The sequence below is a fragment of the Mytilus edulis genome, chromosome 2 (genome assembly GCF_963676685.1).
Source record: "Mytilus edulis chromosome 2, xbMytEdul2.2, whole genome shotgun sequence".
In the NCBI taxonomy this organism is placed as follows: Eukaryota; Metazoa; Mollusca; class Bivalvia; order Mytilida; family Mytilidae; genus Mytilus; species Mytilus edulis.
In genome coordinates, this window is record NC_092345.1 from 50095218 (window position 1) to 50117131 (window position 21914).

General features: G+C 32.9%; 1 protein-coding gene across 1 annotated transcript; it reads right to left on the minus strand.

Annotated features, from left to right (window-relative positions):
- Positions 1–1030: 1030 nt before the first annotated feature.
- Positions 1031–21387, minus strand: LOC139510218 (large ribosomal subunit protein bL17m-like). The gene is made up of 4 exons (XM_071296691.1): positions 21120–21387; positions 12950–13021; positions 4827–4965; positions 1031–1294 (listed from the first exon to the last, which is right to left on the minus strand). Exons 1-4 carry the CDS (start codon positions 21297–21299, stop codon positions 1044–1046), a joined length of 642 nt encoding a protein of 213 aa, XP_071152792.1. The 5' UTR covers positions 21300–21387; the 3' UTR covers positions 1031–1043.
- Positions 21388–21914: the final 527 nt, after the last annotated feature.

The window sequence follows — 21914 nt, forward strand, 5'->3', positions numbered from 1 at the left end:
TGGCCATACCTATGTCTGTATTTCAAAGACTAGTCAATTCAACAGGCACTTATATATTAAGGTATATTTAGGAAAAAAAAAAATTCTGAGACAAGTGCCTGTGGTCAATTCTCATTTTTGAAAGGAAATAACTCTGTTTACTGGTTTTTTGTTAAAATTACCTCTACCGGTACCTCACTTAGCCCCATTAATATGTACATATAAGTTTTTATTAAGTTGATAAGTCCTGCATTCACTATGTAGTTTTGTTAGATCACTTGTAATTTTATGAGATGTTTAATCAAAACTGTGATGTAAAAGTAAGGAGATGTTGTATGATGGCAAATGAGACAACTATCCACCTAAAAAGACAAAAGAAGTGGATGTAACAATCTTCATTAATGAAAACAAGAACTATCTTTAAAAAAAGATATCTGACGTATTTAAATTTGAGTATATGTTTAAAACTATCATTTCGATGACCTTCAGAAGCACAAAGATACCATTTAAATAACGTTTTCTCTGTTTGTGGTCAGTATTTTCGGTCCTCGTATCTTTCTGTTTACATTCACCAAAACCCCGCGGAAATTTCACATGTGTGGTGCGTTCTAAAAGTCATGTACATTCGTACAACAAAGTTTACATTAAAAATTATATAATTGTCCCGAATAAACAGCTGTCATGGATGCAAAGAGCTATTGGAGAAACAACTATTTTAATAAAAATATAAATCTTTGTAAGATCTAGTCAAATATTTATAGTTTTTCACTTGCTTTCAATCACGATATAATTAACGAGACGTTTTTTCAAACACAACCAAATCACCCACCATGACAGTATTTTGTCCAATCACAGAAAGGATTTTTCGAGCATGCATATTCTGTTGCCATAGTTAAGCATTCTTAAGTTCAAAGGGCATAAACCGAAACTATACCGACTACGTTGGAAAAACTATAACGTATGGTTGGCTATAAAAGGTCCAAACATGAAATAATGAAACAATTCAATTGAGAAAACTAACAGCCTTTCATTCAAAGATAGGAAGAGGTAATAACTTAACACTATCAATCATTTTTATTTTCATGCGATTGATCATTTTTTGTCTTTCCTTCATCATTGTCTACAAGATTGTCTAGTATGTACTGATTTTGTATTGAATCAATGTCTATATTATCGGCTGAGGTCTCTAGTATTTTGTTTACAAATGGTGATCGTTTTGTTCTGTGATGTTCCTTCCGTAGTTCATCAACTAACATATTTGTGAGGAAATATTTTGTCTCTCTTTGCTTTGGAACAACCTGTGGCCATGGGTTATCTGAAAGAGAATAAAATATATTGTAATCAAACTGAAAATATCTGAATTAAAAGAATTAAATACAAATAGATGCTAGTAAAAGGTGTCCCATATATATAGTAAAAAATGAAGTATTTTTTATTTTTATTGACAACTGGTGTATTATTTCTCTTATTAAGTTCATTGGTATTTATCTCATTGTGAATCTTTCCAGTAAATTGTCCTTATTTTTATGTTTTGTGTAACTTAGGCCAAAAAAAATATGGTAGGTAGGTAGGCAATATTTTATTTTCAAACATTTTTTAGTTGGTTACTACATTTGAATCAGTCTGACTTTATCAGTGCTTGTTCCAAAATGGCATAAAAAGTGTTATGGTAAGCAAAAAAAATTAGGGTAGGTAGGGTTAGCGGAAATACATGTTTTTATTTTGTTTTGCCTTATTATTTCACACATCCTTTTTATTTCATATTTTTTGGCTTAATTGGTGAAGGAAACTTTTGTGCCCATGCAAAACTTAACACGAGTATTTGTCTACTATTTGACAATTATCCCAATTTTTACAAGCTTTTGGGTATCACTTTGTTGACCATAGCAGATCTACATTGAAATATCCATTTAATTAATGAATTTCATTTTTGGAACATTGTGTTATACTTCAGTTGATTTCAATTAACAGGGTATATCATTAGCCTTAATGTTAAAACTTCATAATATGCAATGAAATAAAATTGAAAATAGAAATAGAGAATGGGTCAAAGAGACAACAATCTTGCAGAAGAGCAGAAAATAGTATATTTTATATCATCATATACTTAGACTAAATAACATATGATTTTTACTGTATGATAATAGGATTAAATTAACTTAAATTCCATATTTTTCGAATTTGTGCTAAGCCGGCTGATATGAAAAGTTTATCACATGCTTCGATTGTTATCACATGCCTTTCCGTAACGTTATCGCATGGCTTTCCGGTGATACTCGGCAAATTCCGGAAATACACATCAATGTCACGTTTTCAGTGAAAAACATTACAAAGTAGTGTACAAAACAATTATTTGTATACTGGAAAGTATATTGTGTAAAATAATTTAAAAAAAAAAACCAAAAAAAACATTTAATAAATGCACTTTTAAAAGTTTCACACATAATTTAGAAAGTTACTTTAAAAAAGTTGACTTTTCCAAACAGTGTTCATTATGTATATTGTTGATTTTTTTTGTCGATTTGTCCTTATTAAAATATTTTTCTTCTCTGTTGAGGCATATGATAGAGATTTTTTATATCGAATGTACTAAACTTGGGGTCCGACGTCCGTGAACTTTTCGCTCTTTGAACTTCTATTTGGGAACCATATAAAAGGATCAATATATGAATCTGTTATTTTTCTCCATTGTTGAAGCATATGATAAAAAGATCATAACATGTCATTTTTTATATCGCATGTATTATCAGCTCTCGGTCAATATCAGCCCTCGAGCCATGTGGCTCTTGGGCTGATTTTGAACCTAGGGCTGATAATACATGCGATATGAAAAATGCCATGTAATAATCTGATACTATTATTTATGGGGTACTTATTTTCATAGATAATATGGCAAGAAATTCTTATTTTCTGATGACACTGTATATATGCAAATTTTGAAAATTTCTAATTGAAAAACTCAAGAACCATTGAATTTTAGTAGACAACTTCTATGGACAGGTCAATATTTCATTTAACCTTTGATGGATAGTTGTCTCATTGGCAATCATATCATATCTCATTATTTTCATATGTGGATTAGGTGCATTTCACATTGTCTAAATCTGTTTTTTAAAATAAAATTGAAATTCTCAATTTAGTTTGAATTTAACCTTTTGACTCCCACTCTTTATTAAGTATAAATTTCGACTTTTGACTTCCACTGGCAATCATTTTGAATATCTAATCAGCATCAAAAATAAAAATCTTAAATACTTCTAATTAAACATCTGTAAAGTCTGATTCTAACTGATTCATGTGTTCTTGACCAGAACCTTTCCAAAATTCATCTAATCAGAAACGAAAATAGACCAAGGTTGCCATATTTAATAAGAATTATCAATGGATAAAAGAATCAACACCTTTGAAAAATCTTGTTTGCAAAGTTCGATTTAACTCTATGCTCTGGTTCTCAAAATTTCAAATGACAGTGGAAAGACAAAGGATGTTGCATTATGACAATTGCTTTCATGTACATCAACCAGATGAACTAAGCTAACTTATTTCTTTATCTTTTCTTTTTGTTTCTATTGTCTAAATTGTTTGAAAGAAAATTATGTTAAAGGGAAATAACTTATATTTATAGGTAACATTTCTTTAATTTAAAAGTTAATTGCCTTTTAAAAGGTGTCAGAAGTAAAAAATAAAATTCATACTGGTATGACCATCTCAAAATAAAAGATTGTTAACAGGGTTGCGTTCAATATCGTAGCAGCTTTGAGTGCTACCTAGGTTTTTGTCCACTGAACGAGTAGCTAGCCTAGCTGCTATCAATATCTATGTAGCAGCTAGGCTAGCTACACGTTCAATAGTCATAAATCTACGTAGCCAAATGTAGCCTCTACAAAATTGAATGCAACCCTGGTTATATCCTCCTACATTTGAAAATGTCCAAAATTAAGCTACTTGGACCATGAGTTTGTTGGTGTTGTTTTTCTGGAATTGTGCATCAGCTTTACAAGAAGTGTCAGGTGTTGAATGGTTTGAAATCTAATTTCGTGTCAAATATTTCTATTGGTATTTCCTTTATCCTTATAATGTGGTCAAAATGAATACAACAAATTTTGTGCTTTTCTGACTTTTACTTCCACTAGATGCTGACACCCCAGAATTTGAAATCCCAGAATGTATAAATAACTCAATACATGTACATTGTTTATGACAAAAAGAATAGCAAGGTTCATCTAAGGTAAGAATGCCTGAGGGAGTTAAAACCTTAGTTTCTTAGCACTCATTAAAACAAGAATGTGTCCATAGTAAATGGATGCCACAATCGCACTATCATTTTCTATGTTCAGTGAACCGTGAAATAGGGCTAAAAACTCTAAATTTGACATTAAAATTTGAAAGATCATATCATAGGAAACATGTATACTAAGTTTCAAGTCGATCAACTTCAACTTCATCAAAAACTACCTTGACCAAAAATTTTAACCTGAAGTAGGACAGACGGACAGTTGAGTGAGCGAACGAACAAACGAACGAAGACCAGAAAACCTAATGACCCTCTACTATGGTAGGTGGGGCACAAAAAGTATGTTATAAATCTTGTCAGTACCAAAGCAGTGGTGGGTCAATGGGAGAGGTGTTCTTGGCAGGAAGGAAACCACCATTTTATTTAAGAACAATGCTTTTGACTGGGGACATGGTTGGAACCACCCTTTATCCTGGGTTGGAACAACACACACACCCTTTTAAGATGGCTGGGTCTGCCCCTGCAAAGACTAATGAGATGATGATAAATAACAGTCAGTGTGCCCCATATGGTAACATACAGACTGACAGTCTGTTACTATTTACAAATGTACCTTTTAGTTCAAGAACTCCCATATCTTTGCCATAACCTGGTAGCTCCTTAGGTAACATGTATAACTTTGTATAGCTAGATCTGTGGTTCTCATATCTTGGTACTATGACTTTGAAAAGTTTGTGAATTAAATCTTTTTCCTGAAAAAATAATATACATGACATTCATCATGTTCATAAAATGGAAGCACAAACACCAAAACTAATTCTTGCAGATTTGATACTGAATTTTTATACTGAAAATTCATTTTTTTTTGTGTGTGTATTTGTAAATTGTAATTGATGTTGTACAATGAACAAAAGTGTGAGATTTATTATTCTTAATGATGTTGTACAATGAACAAAAGGGTGAGATTTATTATTCTAATTGATGTTGTACAATGAACAAAAGGGTGGGATTTATTATTCTAATTGATGTTGTACAATGAACAAAGGGGTGAGATTTATTATTCTGAATGATGTTGTACAATGAACAAAAGGGTGAGATATATTATTCTGATTGCTGTTGTACAATGAACTAAAGGGTGAGATTTATTATTCTGATTGATGTTGTACAATGAACAAAAGGGTGAGATTTATTATTCTAATTGATGTTGTACAATGAACAAAAGGGTGAGATTTATTATTCTGAATGATGTTGTACAATGAACAAAAGGGTGAGATTTATTATTCTGATTGATGTTGTACAATGAACAAAAGGGTGAGATTTATAATTCTAATTGATATTGTACAAGGAACAAAAGGGTGAGATTTATTATTCTGATTGATGTTGTACAATGAACAAAAGAGTGAGATTTATTATTCTGATTGATGTTGTACAATGAACAAAAGGGTGAGGTTTATTATTCTAATTGATGTTGTACAAGGAACAAAAGAGTGAGATTTATTATTCTGACTGATGTTGTAAAATGATAAAAAGGGTGAGATTTATTATTCTGATTGATGTTGTACAATGAACAAAAGGGTGAGATTTATTCTGTTTGATGTTGTACAATGAACAAAAGGGTGAGATTTATTATTCTGATTGATGTTGTACAATGAACAAAAGGGTGAGATTTATTATTCTGATTGAACAAAAGGGTGAGATTTATTATTCTGATTGATGTTGTACAATGAACAAAAGGGTGAGATTTATTATTCTGATTGAACAAAAGGGTGAGATTTATTATTCTGATTGATGTTGTACAATGAACAAAAGGGTGAGATTTATTATTCTGATTGATGTTGTACAATGAACAAAAGGGTGAGATTTATTATTCTGATTGATGTTGTACAATGAACAAAAGGGCGAGATTTATTATTCTGATTGATGTTGTACAATGAACAAAAGGGTGAGATTTATTATTCTGATTGATGTTGTACAATGAACAAAAGGGTGAGATTTATTACTCTGATTGATGTTGTACAATGAACTAAAGGGTGAGATTTATTATTCTGATTGATGTTGTACAATGAACTAAAGGGTGAGATTTATTATTCTAATTGATGTTGTACAATGAACAAAAGGGTGAGATTTATTATTCTAATTGATGTTGTACAAGGAACAAAAGAGTGAAATTTATTATTCTGATTGATGTTGTACAATGAACAAAAGGGCGAGATTTATTATTCTGATTGATGTTGTACAATGAACAAAAGGGTGAGATTTATTATTCTGATTGATGTTGTACAATGAACAAAAGGGTGAGATTTATTACTCTGATTGATGTTGTACAATGAACTAAAGGGTGAGATTTATTATTCTGATTGATGTTGTACAATGAACAAAAGGGTGAGATTTATTATTCTAATTGATGTTGTACAATGAACAAAAGGGTGAGATTTATTATTCTAATTGATGTTGTACAAGGAACAAAAGGGTGAAATTTATTATTCTGATTGATGTTGTACAATGAACAAAAGGGCGAGATTTATTATTCTGATTGATGTTGTGCAATGAACAAAAGGGTGAGATTTATTATTCTGATTGATGTTGTACAATGAACAAAAGGGTGAGATTTATTCTGTTTGATGTTGTACAATGAACAAAAGAGTGAAATTCATTATTCTGATTGATGTTGTACAATGAACAAAAGGGTGAGATTTATTATTCTGATTGATGTTGTACAACAAAAGGGTGAGATTTATTATTCTGATTGATGTTGTACAATGAACAAAAGGGTGAGATTTATTATTCTGATTGATGTTGTACAATGAACAAAAGGGTGAGATTTGTTATTCTGATTGATGTTGTACAATGAACAAAAGGGTGAGATTTATTACTCTGATTGATGTTGTACAATGAACAAAAGGGTGAGATTTATTACTCTGATTTATGTTGTACAATGAACAAAAGGGTGACATTTATTATTCTGATTTATGTTGTACAATGAACATAAGGGTGAGATTTATTATTCTGATTGATGTTGTACAATGAACAAAAGGGTGAGATTTATTATTCTGATTTATGTTGTACAATAAACAAAAGGGTGAGATATATTATTCTGATTTCAGGAAATACTGAAAATAAATAAATGCCATCAAACTTAAAATAAGAACTTTTATTCTTTCAAGTGGGTCTCATTGGGGTCTAAGCGTGATGCGGGATTGCCGATTTTAAGCGTGACACGTGAAAGTCAAATTAATGTGCTGTGAAAACGGGAAATGAAGTCCAGCGGGACACAGAAAATTACAAAAAAATGAGAATTGCTTACGTACATAGTGTAAGCGATATACAGGAATCTGGCAAAACAGTAAGCGGGATCCGGGATCAGAACTCCCCAATGAGACCCCCTTTCAATACCAATCATTGCCAATCTCAGTGAAATTTTATTTTTTTATAGTAAAAACATCAGAATAATTTCCAAATGAATCATGTCTACATTATAGGAATAATTATACAAAATGCGCCTTTAGCAGACTGTCAATTTTATGGTTAATTGTTCAAGCACAGGTGAGGGGGGATAGGACCTTTATCGGGACTCCGGGATCGGGTGTTTTTAAGCTCGGGATTTCGGGATTGACCCTTTCGGGATCCGGGAATCCTTTTTTTTCGGATTTCGGGATGTCGGGATTTGCTTTATTTAAATTCGGGACCTCGGAATTTCGTTTTTTCAAGTCCGGGATTTCGGGATCAAGACCCCTCCTATCCCCCCTCACAGGTGGTTTAATTAATCTAATGATACATGAAATATGACTTCGAAATAAAATAATTGATCAATTTTTGTTTCTAGCATCCTGTGGCAATCTTGTTGATACAGCTGTTGAATCTGTTCTGCTTAACAATATCCATACAATATGTTTGTGAACAATGTTATTTCCACTAATTTGCAAGAAATTGTGTTCTAACTCTGTGAGTATTCTCAGTAGACACTTATGATTGCCTTTACATTATAATGAAAGCAAAACCTTTAGCAGGTCAAGTTCATTTTAAATTGTTCAAGCACAGGTGGTTTAATTAATCTAATGATACATGAAATATGACTTCAAAATAAAATAATTGATCAATTTTTGTTTCTAGCATCCTGTGGCAATCTTGTTGATACAGCTGTTGAATCTGTTCTGCTTAACAATTTCCATACAATATGTTTGTGAACAATGTTATTTCCACTAATTTGCAAGAAATTGTGTTCTAACTCTGTGAGTAGAGTCTGAGTAGACACTAATGATTGCCTTTACCATGTTTACATTATAATGAAAGCAAAACCTTTAGCAGGTCAAGTTCATTTTAAATTGTTCAAGAATAAGTGGTTTAATTCCTTACTCCTTAAGAGGTGTCACTCTTGAAAGGTAATCTGATAGTTCCTAAGCCAAAAGCTGAACTATTTAAGAAATCCTTTGCTTATTCTGGATCAGTGTTATGGAATGGACCACCACACACAATGAGTAAAGCTCAAAACACTTTTACTTTTAAGCAAAGTATCAAGAAGTACCTAACACAACCCTGATAAGAAATGTTTGCTACAATGTATTTGTATATTTTTCATTTTTTATTATTTTCATTTGATTTTTTGACTACATGTATACATCTTTAACAGTATTATATTTTATGTTATTAACAATACATTGAACTACATGAGTGTAAATCAACTATGTGTAAATGAGCCAGTCCATGCGAAAAGGTACAAAAAGTCCTTTTGGTAAACTTTACAGGACACGTTATCAAAGTTTGTTATAGTATTTTTGAAAAACGATTTTATCCGAAAAAAAATTACATTAATGTAAACATTCATAAGATTGTCAATTCTATCCCGAATTTGTCAACTAAAACCGAAAAAGACGTAGAAATATCTGAATTTTTGGTATTTGAGCAAGTGTAAAATCATTTGTTCCCCGGACTAATACTATACCGACCAGAAACTACAAAAAATTATGACACTACAGAGACAAAAGTCAATAATTTCCGTCAGTTCTACAGGTTTAAAGAAAGAAAGACAACATTAAAAGATGAGGGAAAATGCAAAAACTATGACATCTTGTGTTTTAGAAATTGAAATTTAAGTTAAGTTATTTAATATTATATAAATCAACCTTGGTTGCACGGGATTCGAACCGTTGCCCGGTTAGATTGCATTGATATCCGCATCGTAAGCGAGAGCCTTATCCCCACTGCTACCAGGTTTAACGTTATCAATTGGCAAATCAAGCCATTTAAACTGTACTTTGAAAATGATTGAAATATATGAAATAATTCACTAAAAATCTTGATAAAACTAGGGGGGGGGGGGGGGGGGTATCAACACTCGCAGGTGCGTGTAGCTCACAGCTTGATGATATGAGGGAAAGTAAATGTGTTTTATAAATCACAAGTCTACTACCAATAATTATGCACACTTTTTAGAATTTCGTAAATTTTTCGTTTTTGTACCTTTTCGCATGGACTGGCTCAAATATCTGTTTTGATTGTATTGTAATTTGTATGTGAGGGCCTCAGGGAAGATTAGTTTATTGTAACTAACTGAGTTTATCCTCTTTAAATAAAGAATTTATTATTATTATTATTATTATAATTAACCAAATGATACATGAAATATGACTTCGAAATAAAAATAATTGATCAATTTTTGTTTCTAGTATCCTGTGGAAATCTTGTTGATACAGAGATTGAATCTGTTCTGCTTAACAATATCCATACAATATGTTTGTGAACAATGTTGCTTCCACTAATTTGCCAGAAATTGTGTTCAAACCTTGTGAGAAGACACTAATGATTTCCTTTTTTGATTATAAATAACCAAGCCCAAGATTATTTACAGGATTTGGTTCCGGATTTTGTATCAGATATATTTGTAATTATAATTTGCTAACAGTCAAAATATTACTATTCCCGTAAATCGTTTATCAGCTTATCAACAGTCTTATTTTCCGTCATCAATTGCACTGTGGAACTCTTTAGACTTAAGTATAAGACATATTCCTACATTTTCCTTTTTTAAATTAAACTTGCACAAACTATACTATAGAAATAATAAATCTCCGAGATTTGGTTCTTTAGGAGATCGTTTGTATTCTGTTTTACACACAAGGCTGCGTAACAGATGTAGTGCACTGCGTGCTGACTTGTTCAAAGCAAATTTGATACAAAATGCAAATTGTTCATGTGGTTTTATTAATGAAAATGTTGAACACTATCTATTATATTGTATTAATTTTTCAGCTCAGAGAAAATGATAATATTTATTTATCTGTTCAAAGGTATATAAAAAATCCCAAATGTTTTTCTCTGCATTGACAACCTTTATTCTGTTTACAACACATGTGATTAAAGATATTTCTATATACATGTAATGACAATAATCGAATGATCTTGATGAATATTTACTGTTATGTTTTGTTATCAATAACGATTCAATGGATTTTAACGAAAGAATATAAGAATAAGTTTCAAATATATACTTTGTTCTTATGTTGTACTGTTATACCACTGTCCCAGGTTAGGGGGAGGGTTGGGATCCCACTAACATGTTTAACCCCACCACATTATTTATGTATGTGCCTGTCCGAAGTCAGGAGCCTGTAATTCAGTGGTTGTCGTTTGTTTATGTGTTACATATTTGTTTTTCGTTCATTTTTTTACATAAATAAGGCCGTTAGTTTTCTCGTTTGAATTGTTTTACATTGTCTTATCAGGGCCTATTATAGCTGACTATGTGGTATGGGCTTTGCTCATTGTTGAAGGCCGTACGGTGACCTATAGTTGTTAATGTCTGTGTCATTTTGGTCTTTTGTGTATAGTTGTCTCATTGGCAATCATACCACATCTTCTTTTTTAAATTACCATTGTGCAGCTGACATCCTTTTCGTAAACTTGGATAATATATTAAGATCCCACGCTTTATTATGAGAAAAACACACACACTTATTTAAGTTATGTCCACAAGAACAAAATTTGCGCATAGGTAATTCCACTAACTATTCGGTGTGTTTGTGTCGTATTCATACTGTAAAAAGATGTACTCGATTAAAATCCATTGATTTGCTTCAAAAAGTTTCCTTTTGTTTTCATGTCTTTATTCTTAAATTATTTGTTAGTATGAAATATTTATTGTGTTCATTAATTAATGTGTATATTTTGTTTTTGTTTTGGAGAAGACGTTACTAAGTTGTAAAACTTGTGTCTGATCCTTTGGTTATCTTGAACAATAAAATATGTTTAAACTAATGATTTCCTTTTCATTATATTAAAAGCAAAATCAGTGAATGGCAAGAAAATTTGACTTCATTTTAATTGAACCATATGTTGAATATAAAAAAAAAACCAGGTGCTTCACAGGGCGCAGCTTTATACGACTGCAGTGGTCGAACCCTGAACAGTTGGGGCAAATTTGGTCACAATATTCAAGCTTGATTCTGTCTGAATTTAGATTGAGATCAAATTTTTGACACAATATAGGTTTTTGTAACAATGTAAATGTGGTCAAAGATCTAACAAATCTATTGCACAATACTGTGCAACTTAAGATTTCTTCTTTAAACTTTTGAAAACAAGCAGTGTAAGAGAGGTAATCAAGTTATCAAACATATATATAACAGTAATGTATTCTTTAAATTTTAATTGCATTACCTCCCTTCCACTGCTTTTAAATTGTCTAAATTGTCCTTTAACCTTAAAAACCCTTGTTTTCCCCTTTTTTTGCCCCTAATTGCTTAATGATTTCAGCCATAAGCCCATAACCCCCCATAACCATCCCTTTGGAGTATGGAAACTTGTGGTATAATTTCAGGGAGATTTATACACTTAAGAACAAGTTATTGACTGAAAACTACAAAAATGCTTATTTGGGCCCTTTTTTGACCCCTCACTAGTTGAAACCCCCCTCCCACCTTGGAGCAAGAACCCCAAAACTCAATTCCAGCCTTTCCTTTGTAGTAAGAAACCTTGTAGCATAATTTCAGAGAGATCCATTCACTTAAACCCAAGTTATTGCCTGTAATCTGGAAAAATGCTTCTTTTTGGCCCCTTATTCCTAACTGTTCAGGAATATTAATCCCAAACAAAATCAAAGCCTTTCCTTCGTTATGTGGAATCTTGTGGTACAATGTTAGAGAGATCCATACAGTTATACAAATAAGTCATTGTCCCGAAATTACAAAAATGCTTGTTTTTTGCCCCTTTTTGGCCCTTCATTCCTAAACTGTTAGCCCCATAACCCTTAAAATAAATCTCAACCTTCTACTTTATGGTATGAACATTGTGGTACAATATCAGAGCAATTGAAATACTTATACACAACTTTTTGTCCTGGAAACTAGATAAATACTTTTTCTGGGCCCCTTTGGGCCCATAATTTCTAAACCGTTGGGACCATAACCCCCAAAATCAATCCCAACCTTCCTTTTGTGGTTAAAAACATTGTGTTAAAATTTTACTGATTTCTATTAACTTATACTAAAGTTATTATCCGGAAACCACCCGTCTTCGGTCGACAACGCAGACAACGACAACATGATACCAATATACGACCAAAATTTTTTTAATTTTTGCGGTCGTATAAAAATTAACTGATCAATGAAAACTGAAAGCCTTCATATTCCTTGGAATCGTATACATATATTATCATAACATATAAATTAATGTACATGATATACTGACCTAATAATTTACAAATAGACATGATAAAACAAATATATATATATTCCTACTCACAAGTAACCAGTAGTCTGCTACTTCCATTGCATACTTGTCTTTATCGCCATGTCTTGAAGCAATATTTATTAACTGTAAAATAAATTTATGATTTAGAAAGATTTTCACTAAATCAAGAACTTCTTCTGTTTGGAGGGTGACCCGGTGTTATCAATATAATAATCATGGTCCATACCTATCCAAAAAAATTAAAATATTCCTGTAAAAATCTTTATGTACAACTATAATTCCAATAAAAATGACAGCAGGTTTCCAACATTAATGTTCATAACTGACAATTTTTTTTCTATCTTCATTTACAATACTTGCATTTTACCTCTATCATGCCTATGTTAAATATCTTTAGCTTTGGCTTCATGTTTGTTGGCTGACAGGAGCATCAGACATTTTTTTCAAAGATAAAAGTGACAAACTTATTATGACATAGATAAATGGAAAATCAGCATTTTTTTTTACAATACTCTTGTGAGAATAATGATGAAAACATATCATGCATATCTTTTAGAAATATCACTTCATTTAGAACTTTTGAAGTCTATATATAGAACATGATAAAGCTCTGTCATTAGATACATCATCCTTATTACATGTTGGATGCTGAGCTTACCACGTGGAGATTAATAATTAGGCCACAACTCAATCAAAAATTAATATAATCGTTTGAAAATTGTTTTTAAAACATGTTTCTGTATGTAAGGTCACGCATGTCTGTGTATGATTTCACAAAAATGCGAAAAACTGGGAAAACTTTCACAATTTGTAAGTCTCTATCTCGGAGCTTCAGAAAAAAGCAGCCATCTTCTTGTGCATGCGCACACCTAATTTTACTAGTGTTTTTACTCAGAGGACTTAAAAGATTATGATACTAATTCAGAGTCGAACAATTTTTTAAATGATATTGATATTTGCCAGGAAGATGTGTTACAAGAAACTTAATAAATTAAAGACAAATAAATCTGCAGGACCTGATGGTCTTCATCCTAAAGATTTATATGAAGTTAGACATGCAATTTGTTATCCATTGTTTCTAATTTTTAATAAGTCTATCAAAGAGGGTAAAGTTCCAGACGATTGGAAAAATGCATAGCATCACTGATATTTAAGAAAGGGAAAAAGCTGAAACCTTGTAATTATAGACCTGTAAGCTTAACATCAGTGGTATGTACATGTAAGATCTGTGAATGCATCATTAGAGACAATATTATGAAGTTTATTCTCACGAACAATCTTTTTACTAGTAGTCAATATGGCTTCCGTCCCGGTAGATCATGTGTTACTCAACTCCTAGAGGTTTTGGATGAGTGGTCAGAATTAATTGATAGTGGTTTTCCACTGGACTCAATATTCCTTGATTTTTCCAAGGTGTTTGTGTTAACTATTTAGTTTAGTAGTTTAGATATCATAGTTTAGTCTATATATAGTCTTTAGTTCTATTTGTATGTATCTTTGTATTTACAGTGATTTGGTGGGTTTAGATTAAAGTTGTACAAAGAACACTTCAGTCATTTATAGCCATTTAACAGTTTGATACAGTGCCACATCAGTGTTTATTTTTGAAACTGGAAAAACTTGGAATAAAAGGCTGCATTTTGAATTGGATTAAAAGTTTTCTGTCTGGGCGTAAGCAATGTGTTCGTATAAATAACAGAACTTCAACATGGTCAGACGTGGTGAGTGGTGTACCTCAGGGAAGTGTTTTAGGACCAGTTCTTTTCTTAGAGTGTTATCTCTTATCATCATTCTTTTGATTACATGGATCAAGATATGTTTCTTACTATTTATAAATCAATAGTGCGTCCGCTGTTTGAATATGCGACATGTGTCTGGTCACCGTATCTTAAAAAAGACATCCGCAAACTGGAATCTGTACAAAGAAGGGCCACAAAACTTGTGTTTCTGTGTGTGTTACATTGTAGTGTTGTGTCGTTGTTCACCTCTTATGTTTGGTGCGTTTCCCTCAGTTCTAGTTTGTTACCCCGATTTTGTTTTTTGTCCATGGATTTATGAGTTTGAACAGCGGTATACTACTGTTGCCTTTATTTATGAAAGTACAGGAAATCCTATCCATGTTTCTAAGCAACTGCTCTTTTTGAATGATGTGTTCCTGTATTTTACACACAATTTTTAAGTTCAAATTATAAAAATCTGCCCCCTATCCAATAAGGCTGAACTAACCGTGAAGAGCCCTATTACCACTGTGTATCATCGCCACCGGAAATTGGGTACTAACGAAGCGGAGAGAAATAGAAAAAAAGTAAACAAGTTAAGAATTCATTCAATTTAAAGCATTTCCACTCATTTGATGAGGGTGCCGCTTAAGAAATGGTTTTCGAATATATAATTCTTTAAATTATTAGGCCGATAAGTACAACATTTATACAAGATTTTGTGTAATACTCCAAAACTTGCCACTTAGTACCGGAAAATTTCGAGTTCGATCGTCCTCTTTCGCCCCATTCTCAAGATATTGAACTGTTTTTCATTATTTTTCTAGACACGTTTTTAGATTATTATAGTGTGGCATCATATTTACTGAAATTTGTTGTCAAAAAGATGTATTTTAAAGAATATAGACCATAAAAAATAAAGTCTAGGGTACGGCAACTTGATCGTGTTGACAAATTTACTGTATGGCAACTTGTTTTCAACTGTATGGCAACTTGCTAATTTTAGAATATTCATTTACCGTCCTTTCAAAGAAAATACATTATTAAGTTAAAATATCTAAGGTGAGGGGATGTACCTTTTTATGTTAAACTGTTTTTGTCCTTTTCAAGGTTTTGTTTAAAACTGTTATTTGAGATAAATTTAAACTGTTAACTGTTTTCGACCCACTGTCTGTAATCTGTTCTGTTAAGTGTTTATTTGAAATTGGGATTCCTGTTATCTGTTACTTAATGCTTAAAGTGTTCACTGTTTTTGATATCATTTCTCTGTAAACTGATCTTAACTGTTATTTACAAGAATCACATTAAAATTTGCTGTCCATCTCTTTCTTTACGTTGCTTCCGCAAAGGAAAGACATAAGCAGCATATATGTAACTGTCTTTAAAAGTCTTTGAGTATAGTAAATCCTTGATAAAATCGAGAATGGAAATGAGGAAAATGATAAAGAATCAGAAGCCCGACCAAATAGAAGAAAACAACCCAACGCAGAGAGAAAATTGTGCACTAGGGTGGGGTGGCAATACACATAGGAAAAAACTTAAAATTGAAACTCATAATTTTTAAACACCCTCTTTTCCTTCCTTCCTAACAAATAATGCTTAATATTTGAGTTATGCATGTGTATATTTATGGAAAGAGAATCGTCCATAGATTTGATTTCCAATAGTTATAATCATGATAATGGTGAAATATAATATCTTTGTTTTTGTGTAACCATGGCAACAATCAGCATTTATTTAATACCAAATATTGCAAAATAGGGGGTTGAACATGTTACACAAAGGTCTCAAAAATTTGGTCCAAAGGAAAATTTCAATCAATTAGAGTGATACCTTTCCTGAAACCATAGACATATATATCTATCAAGAGGTAAAAAAAAATCATATGCATTTCCGCTGGTTTTTACATAAAATTAAATTAAAAAGATCGCGCGTCAAATCTTTGTTGAAAAACAATACAAAATTACTAAATCTATGGCTGTACGGATTGGAAAATATGGTCAGTCAAACTGAAAAATGGCTTATAAAACATGCTACAAACAAACCAAATGTTCCTATAAACCCACTAGGAAGTCTATATTATACTTCAACTATATAACAAGAGGCTGTCACAACGACAGCAAACCGGATTTATTAACATTTATTTGTGTCCTGGCAATATCACAAGAACCATTACTGATGAATGGTGAAAGTGAAAATCGTCAATATCAAATTTGACCTCCATTTTGTCATCAGTATCAACATATTAAAATTTGAAAAGCTTAGATTGAATGGTTCATGAGTAAATGCAACAACCTGAATGGAAACGCCATTTTACGATCTTTCAAGAACCATAACTCCTGAACGGTAAAAGTAAAAATCGTCATTATTGAACTTGACCTCTATTTTGTCATCCGTAACAACATATTAAAATTTCAAAAGCTTTGGTTGAATGGTTCATGAGAAAATGCACGGACACGACTGGAAACACCATTTTTCAATCTTTCAAGAACCATAACTCCTGAACGGTAAAAGTCAAAATCGTCATTATTGAACTTGACCTCCATTTTGTCATCAGTAACAGCATATTAAAATTTCGGAAGCTTTGGTAGAACAGTTCATGCATAAATGCACGGACACGACTGGAAACTCCATTTTTCAATCTTTCAAGAACCATAACTCCTGAACGGTAAAAGTCAAATTCGTCATTATTGAACTTGACCTCCATTCTTTCATAAGTAACAACATATTAAAATTTGGGAAGCTTTGGTAGAACAGTTCATGCGTAAATGCACGGACAACTCCATTTTTCAATCTTTCAAGAACCATAACTCATGAACGGTAAAAGTCAAAATCGCCATTATTGAACTTGACCTTCGAATAGTTGTCAGTAATAACATATTAAAATTTTAAAAGCTTTGGTTGAACGGTTCATGAGTTAATGCACGGACAACATTTGATTGCCGCCCGCCCGCCCGCCCGCCCGCCCGACTGCCCGACCGCCCGCCCGCCCGCCCGCCGTACATCCCCAAATCAATAACCGACATTTTTGTCACAAAAATCCGGTTAAAAATCAATTTAATTGTACAAAAACTTCCATATTTAGAAAATTCACCATGCCCATAATACGAAACTAAACTTGTAACTATGTATTGGTATACATGAAGCTGTCTCCTAAGTGAGCAATCATTTCACTACAAAAAGGGGGTAGAAGTTCAATGTTTGTTTCCTGAAACATATAAATGAACCAAAATTTAAAAATTAAATAAAAACAAGACTATATAGCAGAGGTTACGGACTCAAGTTGGGACAGGTGCAACAAATGCGGCAGTGTTAAACATGTTTTGGGATATCTCAAGGCCCCCCTATACCATGTATACGTCTAACCAATGTAGTTATTTCTGGCTTCTATTTGTAATGTATCCAAAACTTTAAAAGGAAGAGTAACTTCTTACCCAGCTAAAACCCTGGTCAGTCCTGTGATGAAAATAATTCAGATGTATATGGAATGTTTGATAAGTTACATTGACCCAGAGTACCTGAATGGAATGGTGAAAAATGAAGTACCTTTCCAATTTGCAATCCGTAAAATAACTGAACAGTGTGGCCTGGTAGAAGAGGCCGAAAAATGAGGACTTGGTTCTCAAATTGATGTCAAATTTGCTAGTCTAAGACTTCGGAAATGTAAAGATGGACCAAGGCTTTTTTTATATCACCTCAGAGTTCATAATTGGGACTTGGAGATGAAAACGTGCTTCAACTTGTGACACCTTACATGTTACTTTCTGATTTATACACTGGTTTTGATGATTTAAAATAAAATCAGTAAACTTTCGTAATTCCTTTTAATAAAATCATGTAAGCAAAGAGTCGTATGAATACCCTGAGATGTTACCATAATTCATGAGAGCCCCCGCCATAAAAAAAAAATGTTCGCGCTCTATAGTATTCACTCATTCTTTTTGTTTGTTACACTTTCCTACGTCATGACGATAACCCAAGTTTGCTACGACTGATTGACATAAAACATTAACTCAACAATACACATAACCAGAAGAAGCCTCCCTTTTGCTGTTTGAAGCATTTTCGATTATTCATGATAAAGTCATTTTTCTTGGAGTCAATCACTCCGTCTGCTTTTCCATCCGTTCAATTGTCTGTCCATGTGTCAATAAAAAAATATGGTACTTGCGTGTGTATTCTGAAAATTAGTCAGCTTTATAAAAGATTCCTTATAAAAGCTTGGCATTTCTGCGACTTTGTACAGTGGTATTCAAACTTTTGAATACATTGAAGATATGCACTTCAGAGGCGGATTTAGGGGGGGGGGGGGCAGGGGGCCCGGGTTGCTTATATAGCGAATCACTGAAGCGTGACTGGAGCTGGCCCCCTCTTAGGCAGTCAGTGGGCCCTCACTTATGAAAATTTCTGGATCCGCCAGTGCACTTCCCCTTTTCATTGCTTTTGGGTTCGTTTGGAAAAAAGGGTAAATTAAAGTTGCTGTTAACTGTTATCAGTATTTAAAATTTGTTGTTAACTGTTTTTACCAAAATTGAGGTGTTGTTAACATGATAACGGACCCCCTATTGCGCCCCCCCCTCCCCCTCCCCCCCCCCCAATATAATTATGCATTAGACAAAATGCATGAGATAGAAATACCATTCGCTTGACAGCATTTAAGATGTATAAACATTATATATTTTCAAAAAGAAACTGACAAGAAAATTAATTCGAATGCAATTCACGATTTATTTCTCGAACCTTACTTTTACAAATGAATCATTTCAGAAATTAAATAATCAAACAGTGTATTTAACCCAGCACATACTTTATGTGTCTGTCCAAATTATCGATCCTGTGGTTCGGTGCACGTTGTCGTTGGTTCATCTATATCAAATTTGTTGTTTTTCATAAATTGTTTTGTTATGCCGTTAGTTTTCTTGTTGAATCCTTCCACATTTTTCGGTCGGTGCTTTTTAAAGCCGACTATAAGGTACAAGTTTTCGTTGTTGAAGGTCGTACGATAGCATATAATTGCTTACATACACTTTATTTGATCCTGATGGATAGTTATCTTATTTGCTATCATACCATATCTCCACTGCGTAGTTTTATCTTAAAAAAAAACAAACAAAAAAAACTAGCACCAACAAAAGATGAATGGGCGGTTTATTTTATTGAACTTACAAAATTTCACTCTAACAACAAATAAGACAACAGTCGTAATAATATAACGATATATGAATGTATTTAGGATAATATGGTTGAACAAAAAACACTTTTTGTACAAAGTGGAATAGCGGGACGCAACGACGACTTCTGAACGGAATTAACGGCAAATATTTAATATTATCGGTCGTCCCACTGTCTATATCACTCTGTTCAGCTCTTAATATAATTCCGTATCATGTCTTTGTGACGTCAAATACGTTGACCCGGCCTTAATAACTTTGACCCGGACATATCAGCGACGTCATAATGTTTGAACCGACGTTAATAACTTTGACCCGAACTTATCAAGTCATCTTTTGTGTGCTGGTGACACAAAGAAAACACTTCTGAAATACGCAAATATAGCCCGATAAATCGATTATCAGATTATCTGCATATTGATATTGTAAAATATCAGCTGCTTGACATTATATGAAGGCTTTTTGATCTCGTTCGGTACGCTCACTCGACAAAAAGCTTCATATTATGTCTCGCAGCTGATATTTTACGATATCAACATGCAATTGGCTGATAATCGGTACATGTTTGATAAGTAAGTCATTTTGTATATTTGTAAGCCAGTAAAGCTTTGATATCAACAAAATATCGTCACTCGATATTATCTAAACAGTGATTAATTTCCTCTTAAAATTATAATATATTGCAAGACGCCGTACAGACACAAATTGTTATTTTGCAATTCGCCGTACAACGACCTGCAATTCGCCGTACAATAAACAAACAATGTTTTTGTCCGTATTCTTTAAAAAACATCTTTTTAACAACAAATTTCAGTAAAAATGATGCCACACTCTAATAATCTAAACACGTGTCTGGAAAAATAATGAAAAACAGTTCAATATCGTGAGAATGGGGCGACAGAGGACGATCGACCTCAAAATTTTCAGGTACTAAGTAGCAAGTTTTGGAGTATAACACAAAATCTTGTATTAATGTTGTACTTATCGGCCTAATAATCTAAAGAATTATATATCAGAAAATCAATTCTGAAGCGGCACCCTCATCAAATGAGTGGAAAAGTTTTAAATTGAATGAATTCTTAACTTGTTTACTTTTTTTTTCTATTTCTCTCCGCTTCGTTAGTACCCAATTTCCGGTGGCGATGATACACAGTGATTACAGTCTTGCCGTATGATAATCTACAGATTCATAAACCAGAATAGGCCTTTCACCTTTTCCAGTTGCACAGTTTGTAAATATTCATTATGATTTATTTGTCAACAGTTCTGATGAACCTTAACTTAAGTGTGTCTGCATCTAGCTGAGTGAAGGAACACTGAAATTATACTTACTCTCTCTGCATACCCACGTGTTTCATCACATCGTGCAAACGTTGATTCTATTCTTTCGTGTCGTATAAGACCTGTGACACACATTCTCAAACGTTTAATTCGTCCACTGGGCCCACTTCCCACTCCGAAGGTTCCCCTTAATTTACGGGCGGTCTGCGAATACGGAATTTTCAATGACATTTTCCTAGATCTATTGTTCACCTGGTTTCATAAGTTAAATCACAGCCTAGATAAATTATAGATTCAAACAGGGAACCGCTGTTTGACTAGTTTTGGACACAATTCTGGTGAAACAATCCGTACTGAAATAGTTTAAGAATCGAGGGTACATCCATTCGGAAGGTCTCTTCTTTCTTATATTGCTTTAAAGGTATGCTGAAAATTGGCATGAAGAAAGGTGATACCTGTACGATTCAGGATACCTGGTTTGTCAGAGGTTGAACTTCAGATAAAAAATTTAGAAAGCTATGAAAATTGCAAAATTTGGTTGAACAGAAAGTGACTTTTAATTGGTGGTCTGACACCATTAACACTTTTGAAATTTAATTAATAACTAATCAAATTCAAACGGAAAATTGAATGTGAATTAATCGAAAAGACTCATTTCTCTTTTTAAAATTCTTAAACGATTGTTGACCATTGTTCTGTCTGTCTGTCTGTCTGTCTGTCTGTGTCTGTCTGTCTGTCTGTCTGTCTGTCTGTCTGTCTGTCTGTCTGTCTGTCTGTCTGTCTGTCTGTCTGTCTGTCTGTCTGTCTGTCTGTCTGTCTGTCTGTCTGTCTGTCTGTCTGTCTGTC

Coding starts and splice junctions, on each gene's coding strand:
- LOC139510218 (XM_071296691.1), bottom strand. CDS start 21,299: ATGTCATTGAAAATTCCGTATTCGCAGACCGCCCGTAAATTAAGGGGA. Junction 13,022..21,119: donor CACGTGGGTATGCAGAGAGA/GTAAGTATAATT, acceptor TTTATTTTACAG/TTAATAAATATTGCTTCAAG. Junction 1,295..4,826: donor GGGAGTTCTTGAACTAAAAG/GTACATTTGTAA, acceptor ATTCTCTTTCAG/ATAACCCATGGCCACAGGTT.